At 36.8% G+C, this 8,647-nt stretch overlaps 1 protein-coding gene across 1 annotated transcript in view; it reads right to left on the bottom strand.

The window, feature by feature from the left end:
* The window catches only part of LOC107081952 (alpha-N-acetylgalactosaminide alpha-2,6-sialyltransferase 5-like), a 15,436-nt gene extending 7,184 nt beyond the window's left edge, over nt 1–8,252 (bottom strand). The window contains exons 1-2 of the mRNA XM_015370340.1: nt 8,120–8,252; nt 7,513–7,716 (exon numbers count right to left, since the gene is read on the bottom strand). Of these exons, the coding sequence (XP_015225826.1) occupies nt 7,513–7,716; nt 8,120–8,134 (219 nt within the window). The 5' untranslated portion in view covers nt 8,135–8,252. The remainder of the gene's footprint in view (nt 1–7,512; nt 7,717–8,119) is intronic.
* Nucleotides 8,253–8,647: the final 395 nt, after the last annotated feature.

The raw sequence follows: 8,647 nt of genomic DNA, 5'->3' as shown, positions 1-8,647 counted from the left end.
GTACACACATTTAAGATTACCAGCAGTGCAGGTGCTGCCTCTCCTGTTGCTATAGCTATATTAGGCTATGTTCACACTGAAGCCTGAAGTGACCCAAATCTGATTTTGTTTTTTAACAATATACAACCTGTATTTGATTTTGATCTTTTCATGACAGTCTGAACACAGATTCTTTTTTTTTTTTTTTTTATGAGAGAGCCAAATCTATAGCCACTTGGATATATGGCCTGCCCTAACATACAAATATATACCATATATTTGGAAATGTGAAAAACCATGCAAAGCAATCGGATTTTACAAAAAAAAATCTGAACTAAACATTAATGTCTGCATTGTGAAAGTAGCCTTAGTGTTCCACTACCTATGTGATGTATGCACTGAATGATTGCTTGGTATGAATGTGTAACATACTGCTGAGTTTCAAAAAGAGGCTAAAATCCAAAGCCTTCTATAACATCTTTTGTAAACACATAAAACACAACCACAGTCTCTGTGCACAGAAGAACTCTTATTTTCTGAGACATTTCCCCAAAGCAACCATCTCATCAAGATGTGAGCTCTGTATAAGCAGACCCAATTCCTGGATACCAGGTGGGTAGGAGCAAATTACACACTTCGCTGCACAAGCCAGCCCATCCTTTCCAGGAGAAGTCCAAAATCATTTTTCTTTTCATTTCATTTCTACATACAAGAAGATACATAGACTCATTTCCTCTAAAGCTAATTACTCTTAAGTGCTTAATCATTTTAATTATTGGGAAACCTGGGATACACATGTAAAAGTCAGCCGTAGGCTGTACAGCTTGGTTTTGAGTTTAAACTGTGCTAGAAACTAAAAGTGTCATCGAATTTCACTCTGCAGACCTGCTTCCTGAGCTCTGACAGCTTGATTATTCCATAACAAAAGCGAAGGGGCTTTTAAAATCAAGTGAAGACGCTAGAGATGCAAACCACAGACCTTTGAATAAATAAACATTGAATGAAAAACAGTGCTCTTCGGAGAGAATCATTTATCCATATTTAACCATGACAAAAAAAAAAGAGAGAGTACTTCTTAAGTGTCCCTTTGTATACAGTGTCGTTTGCAGTTTCTAAAAATATTCTGGGAAATATTGCAAGGCCACAGGTTTTATGGAATGTAGTTTTTATTGAATTTTCATTTTTATCCTAAAACTCACTCCATACCACAAATTCAGGGGGAGTTACTGTCCCCTCCCCTCTGTCTGTTTTTCATTCATTGTCATCCACCAATATTTGTTTGTATATGGATATATGAATATTATGTATATATAAGGTAAATCAGTTGATTGCATCGACTCATTGACTCAACAGCATTCCCTCACATCAAGCAATGCTTAAAGTGACAGTGGAGAGACAAACTCTCTTTAAACAGGAAGAAACTTCCCTGAGGAATATCAATATCATTGATGGATATAGAGCAACAACAAACAAAACAGCAAAAATAGACCACACAGAAGATATACAGTAACCCCTAGAAGTTTGCTTCCACACCTGTATGAGATGAGAGGAACAGAAAACAGAGAGGAACAAAACACTATCGGGCTAAAACCTTAAAAAAACCTGAACAAAAAATTAAAGAAAATAAAATCACATTGTGAAACATGGTGGAGGCAGCATTGTGTTTTGAGGGTTTCTTTATCAAGGATGTGGAAGCAGACTGACGGGGAGACAGCTGTAACAAAATACAAGGATTTTTTTTGAGAAATACACATGCATTTGCAAAAATTGCCTTGTCAAAGATCTGAACTATTTGTAAAATCTGTTGCAAAAGTTTAAACTTATTGTTCAAAAAGTTTTTTCCCAGTGTTCTGACTGAGTTTGAACCACAGTTTAATGGAAAGATTCCATTCCATTGTCTGTCACACTTATCCCAAGCAGCATCATGAGGGGGGGCTGGTGTCTATCTTCAGCATTCTATGGGCAAGAGGACAGCCTGGACAGGTCTCCACTCCATCGCAGTGCAACACACAGACAAACATGACAAACAACCATTCACACACACCCTAACAAGCATTGTGCAAGGAAACCGAAGTACCCGGAGAAAACCCATGCATGCAGATAGAGAGCATGCAAACCCCACGCAGAAAGACCCCAGGCCGGGAACCAAACCCAGAACCTTTTTGCTGCAAGGCAGTGATGCTACCTACTGCACCACTGAGCAGCCATGATACAAACATGAATGAGAAAACATTAAAGGGGTTGTCCACACAAAAATGGGTTTGGGTAGTACAGTAAGTAGGTAAGTCAATTTATAAGAAAAGTACTTTTATACAAACATGGACATTACAAAGTACTTCAAAAGAACACTGTTTAGACAAATTACTTGTTAAGAGTGGGCCACATCCAGACGAGGTGGCGGATGTAGCCTAAGTCTCCATACGTGTACATGAAAAAATAAAGTACTGTTTCAATTTGAATGAATGAAAGTGGGACCTAACTTTTCATGTCTCAATTATAAAAATGGTAATTTTTCTTTCACTCCGCAATTATACGCACCTTTGTATGGATCTATCTCATAAAACCCAGATGACATTATTTAAAAATAATTGTTGTGTTTGAGAGGTGCAAATACTCTTTCTGAAATGTTCCTTTTAAGCAAGACGTGCTCATGAGTTCGTTCAGACCATAAAACCTGTCTAGACGTCACATTAAACTCCTCTCAGTTTCAAGCATCTCCAGAGCCAACGACAGCATGAAAATTTAATTCTGTTGGAGAATTCGAATGGGTCGTCTGCATTAGAGTTTTGGCAGTATGAGAATGTGAGCATGAATGTGTGTTTGAGCCCTTTTTAAAACATTGGACTCATCAAGCAGCAGAAGACCTTAGATGACACAGAGGTGAACTGCTCAGATGGATGCACACACTCCAAATAGCCCATAATAAGTTGCTATGATTAGTCTTTCTGGGACTCTAGCATGCAGCAGACACTAAAATCATTATAAGATAGGTGGCGAGGGACTCTTAAATGTATGCAAAGTGCCAAATTGAACATCAGGCTGAAAGAAGTAACAAAAAGGAGTCCAGCAGCTAAAATCAAGCTCAGTCCAAATCAACACCAGCCTCACGTTTTCTTCTTGTTGATCATTAGGCAGTCAGCAGCAGTAGCTAAAGTGCTTTCCTTCTAAATCCTCCTCAGCTTCAGTGCTGTCTGAGCAACACTCCAGGGTCTAACTGTATATCTTCTCTCTGAGGGGGAGGCATGATGTGTGAAGACTCAGTAACAATGCCCTCGGTATGAGTGATAGGTTTGTGCATTCTCGTGGCAAAAGAATACAGCATAGACAAAGCTTTTCTAAAAGGAATTTTGGTGGAAATCCATCTGGTTTTCTGCTTTTGTTACTAAATATTGTATGATGATCACATTAATTATGAATTGTAAAGGGGAGTAAAGCACAGAGTGAATTTAGAGCTGGCACTATTAGAGGAAAATTCAGCTTCCTACTTTAGATCATAGGAGATGGAAAAAGATGAAAAAGAATGTGGAAAAAATCAAACAAAGTTCTGTCTAACTGTACTTTTTTAGTAAAATACATTTTTACCTTTTATTAAAGAAATTATGAAGTAGCTTGCGAATTGGATCATACACTCCTTGACATATTTCCATTTTTAACCCCCAGAGTGCTCCTCAAGTGTTATATAGTGTGTGCAGCCCACTGCTCTATAAAGGGATGGTTAACCGTAGAGGACTTCTTTCCACACTGTGGGACAATAAGGAATATTTTTTTTTAATGAAAAAAGATCTGTAATAATTTTAATTATATAAGAGCTGAAAAACTGTAAATATGCTATAAAAAATGGAGACACTCAATTTACAACTTGAAAAAAAAAATGTTGAAGGAGATGATGACTTTTTGGATGTTTGGAATAAACTTTGTCTTAATGTATGCTCATTCTAACAGACAAAAGTTGTTTTTAAACTCAGTGAAACAAAGGAACTGGTATAAATTGTATTTTACTGAATCTTGTTCAAATGGTGAGACCCTAAAAATACATTTAATTTTTGTTATCCATGATGAGCGCTATTCAAACATTGGATGAATATTAATTATATAAATGTAATCTTTCTTTCATTTACTTGTTCTGTTTTATTGTCATCTTGTCTAGAAATTTTTATTTGTCTTGTCAAAAACAATAAATAAAACATTTTACAGCACATTTGCCAGGCCGCTTGTGCAATAAGTTGCTGTGTCAAGTTTATGCAGATAACACTTTTTTTCTTCTTTTTCTTCTTACTCATTGTTAGGTTATGGTACTGTAGAATGGGTATTGATTATATGGAATAGCTATTTGGAGGCCGTATCAACTTTTCACCACACTTCTAAATGTCTTTTTTTGAGAGATCTGAAGATATTCAGAAAACAGATGGGACTTGGTACAATTTTCTAATAAATATATTTTTGTACAAATACTTTTTCTTTAAAGTTGAGGAGGACACTGCATTTCCATATGTTTTATGTGATGACATGGATTAGATTAATATAGTATATTGAAAGGGCGGGAGCAGAAGGCCATGCTGTATAGTGTCACTTTTTTTTCTCTTGTTTTGAATATAAATCAAAATGATTACTTTCAAACTTACATAAATATTCCAGGGGCACTATTTGGGGTGGGGTAACCAGAGGGGTCCCTTACTGATCGGGCTGCTTCTATAGTAAGAAGCTCCAGCTGGTTGCCTAATTCCTACATTGCTAGTTCAGCACCTACATCCACAACCACCGACTATAAAACTTGTTAAAGGGTTTATATCTATGGAAATAATAAAGCGGAAACTACCAGTTATTGTATGTATATTTATGCACTTGGCAGACAATTCAATTGCAAGCCATCTACAAATGAGGACATAATGCAGTTAATTTTTAAGCCAACTTTAAGTTATTCAGAAGGAACATCCCCATTCAGGTTATGTCTTAGGTAAAAAGGATAGAAATATGTAAAATAGACTACATGCAATGACGGAGGCATTAATGTTTAGGGTTAGTAATGGTTAGTGATGTTTCAAAAGACACACACAGGCACCATGCTTTGAATCAGGACAGCAGCAAATGAAGAAGGCAAATAAACATTTAAAAATGGACTGAGCTATTACTCTGACAAGTTGATTTGAATGTAACTGAAATATAACTGACCTTAAACATAGTTTTCAATAAAGGTATTGTTTAGCAGTATGCCATGGTGTAGTAGTGTTTAAAAGAGGACAAAATGAAGCATTCTACACAATTATATTTAATTATATAATACAAGGATTTTAATAATCTTATATTGAGATTAATTAGTGGATTTTATAAATTCTGCACAAAATGTAAATTCATGGATATATTATCCATGAATTATCCATGAATCCATGAATATTAAGCAATAATACCTTCAGCTAGTTATGTTAGATGCCAGTGTTTTTTGTCTTATAACCACTTGTGTTTATAGCGTTCCTGTTTCATTATGAAAAATATTTACTTATAGCAACAGAAGCTTTTTTTTGTTTTTGTTTTATCTGTGTTTATTCTCTTTCTCATGTGGGACATGTGTCTCTGTGGCCACCCTGCCCCTGGGCCTCAGAGACACAGATTATATTAACCCTTTTTTTCTTCGATTTATAAATTTCAGCTTAAAGGACAAAATATGACAAAAAAGGGATAAAGTAATCAAAATTATTGAGCTTGAACTGTTGAAATTCAAACTGACAGGAAAGCAATCCCAATAGTGCAGTAGATATACCTCTCAACACCATAAACACACAGTTTCTACACTGCTTATTGATTAGTAGTAAGGGGCAGCACATGCTTTTATGTAATGAAATTTCATTTGAGCCATATTTAATAAAAAATGAAGATAAGAATTATGCTATGGCAGTTTCTGTGACAAATGCTTTTTTATTTGCCATCAGAAAAGTATGACTTTATTGACATGATGGAGCCTGCATGCTCAGGTCACTATCTATAGAAGCTAATAAACGACAGAGAAGTGATGTCCAATCCAGTAAAATACTGAATATTAGTGGAGGAATGTGCATAAAGACACATCGCAGTAGAGGTTGGAGGAAAGTGAAGTTGGTAAGGTATAGTAAGAGGCTCTCTGGCAAGCTGGCTCCCTTAAAGGTACACAGAGAGGTCCATGTTTGGTTGAATTTGGCTTACAGCCCAGAAGTTATGTTTTTTCATAAAATTTATTTCCAATTGACTTAACATGTAATAAAGGAGCAGAAAAGTCACCTTTTTTTGGCATAACTTTTTCGTGATGCTACCCAACACAGAAGCACCCTAAGCAAAGATCCAAATTTCCAATGTCAAAACTGCAATCTTGGGTAATGCTTCACATTTCACAAAAATCGTAGCTGTTTTATTTTCATAAAGGACGGATATATTGGAAAAGAAACCTAACCTTATTTCAGAATATTTCACAACAGGGCCGCTGGAAGTCATTTTGAACAGGGGGTGCTGCAATTGTTTTTTTGTTTTGTTTTTTTTTTTGGGACAAAAGACTTATGAACCTATAGGCCTATTTAAAATACAGTAAATACAAATAAATAAGATTCACTACTTTAAGTTCAAATACACTTCAATGCATGCAACCGGGGTCTGTAACACACAGACATCATCAGTTCTCAGGTGAAATAATGTGCTATTAATTAAACTTCACATTAACACCAAAACAAAGTAAGTTTGGTGAGCGGGCACGAACCTGAGTCACTGTGTTTATGTCACACGTGACTCTATTAGCTCCAAAATCCTTTTACGCAAAGCACAAGGAAATAATTATATTACAATGTTTAAATGTTATTGAACAGTTCTCCACATCCATTACACAAAGATTACAGGATCAAAATAGATCAAAGATAATAATAACACTCTGTAAAATACTATGGTTACGTTAAATTGCATGAATAGATATGAAAGTGCTCTGCGGGACTGTGCTCTTACTTTGAGCTACGGGCAGGGTGCCCTGGTCTAGGTTGGTTTCCGGGTGCTGGGGCTCGGCCTGCTGGCACAACTGCCATCACAAGCGTGCTGACATTCTCCTCACTCTGACTGCTATCCATTGTGGTGGTTGTGAAACTAGTCTTATTCTTCACTCATGGTGGTTTTCCAAAAATAATCGAAATGCGTTTCTGTGCCATTTTTCCTCCTTGTTTCTATATTAGACTATGTAAATTTATCAGTCTGCTGCAGTGAATGGGATACCACTTTACTCTGCAACCATTGGCTTGCTTGACGTTGCTATGACAGCAAAACTTCCATTAACTTGTGTTGATTAGGCCTCATAATTAACTTAAAATCCAAATTAACGTAATAGTAAAATAAAAAAAGGCAAAATACTTTGCAGAAATGTATTAATTGTGCAAAGAATTTTAAAGACATTTTTAAAAAATCTCCCTCTTGCCACTTAATAGTGCTGCAGCACTCCCACTTCCCGCGGCCATGGTTCACGGTAAATCAGGTATAGCACCACTGCAGTATGGGATGTTTCAGATCCATGAACAAAGGATGCATGTTTACCTTAAAGTCCATAACACCTGCAAACCCATCTAGAGTAGATGCCTGCACACTGTCTGGTCTCTTGGTGGCTGGGGCTGCAGCATCCACGTGCTGGGAATATGGTGATCTGGAGGCAGAGGAAGGTGAGCTCCCACAAGAGATGTTGTACACCACCATAAATCCTGTAACCATGGTAACGATGATGATGCCACCAACCCCTTGACACTTAGAAATAAAAGAACAACAAAACAAAACAATGATATATTGATACCTCTGATTAGGACAGATTAACAGACAAGTTTGCAAACATTTAAAGTCTGGTAATGGAGAAGAGGACAGTTGTAGCTGTGCTCTTTGAACAGGAAACATGTTTCAGACTGATCAGTTCAAATGTGTTGTAGGCTAATAATATCTTCAGTCAATGAAGAAAAAGTTCACAAGGATGAGCTCTTATAGGATTATCCTTCATGGATATTATTAATATGTAGCTGCACAATGCAATTGGGTCACGGTGAATAGAGAACAGTCGGTAACTCATTTCTGAGTGGCACAAACATTAAAGCTCAACACAAAGAAATAGAATCCCCCAGGACAGATTTCCTCCCCCATCACTCTCATTCTTAATTACCACTCTTATCTTCATCTTGACTTCCCCCCTCGTTGTTTCAGCGTGCAGTGCAAGTCTTCATCCTATCGGGACCCGGCGTGAGGGACTCCTCAGCATGTGTAATATTGGAATGGTCGGCAGCATCACAGAGAGGAGCGCACAGCAACAGAAAGAGACGCTCCAATACTCCGCTCTCCCAGCATCCTAAAGCAAAGAACTCCTCATGGTCCTAAACACCTAACACTCCCAGTTTTATTTAATACTTGAGCTTAATGTTTTGACATTTATTACAGGTCTGACATGAAGCTCAAGAGGATTCAGAGAATGTTTTTAAAATATTTTTAACCTGAAAGATGCTTAAAGTGGATGGGATGTCTAAACTGCAGGGATAAGTTTCCTGACATTATTATCAACATACAGAAAGAATGCATAATTCAATAAATAAAAGCTTGAGTTACAGTTTTTGAAGGAATTGTAGGTTCTGATAGCTGTGGTGATTGGTTTTGTGTTTCTCAAATAACTTTTTTCCACCTAAATAAGTAAGGGATG

Source organism: Cyprinodon variegatus, unplaced genomic scaffold, assembly GCF_000732505.1.
Source record: "Cyprinodon variegatus isolate N-32 unplaced genomic scaffold, C_variegatus-1.0 Scaffold45, whole genome shotgun sequence".
Classification (NCBI taxonomy): domain Eukaryota; kingdom Metazoa; phylum Chordata; class Actinopteri; order Cyprinodontiformes; family Cyprinodontidae; genus Cyprinodon; species Cyprinodon variegatus.
This window is presented reverse-complemented; position numbering and strand designations above follow the sequence as displayed.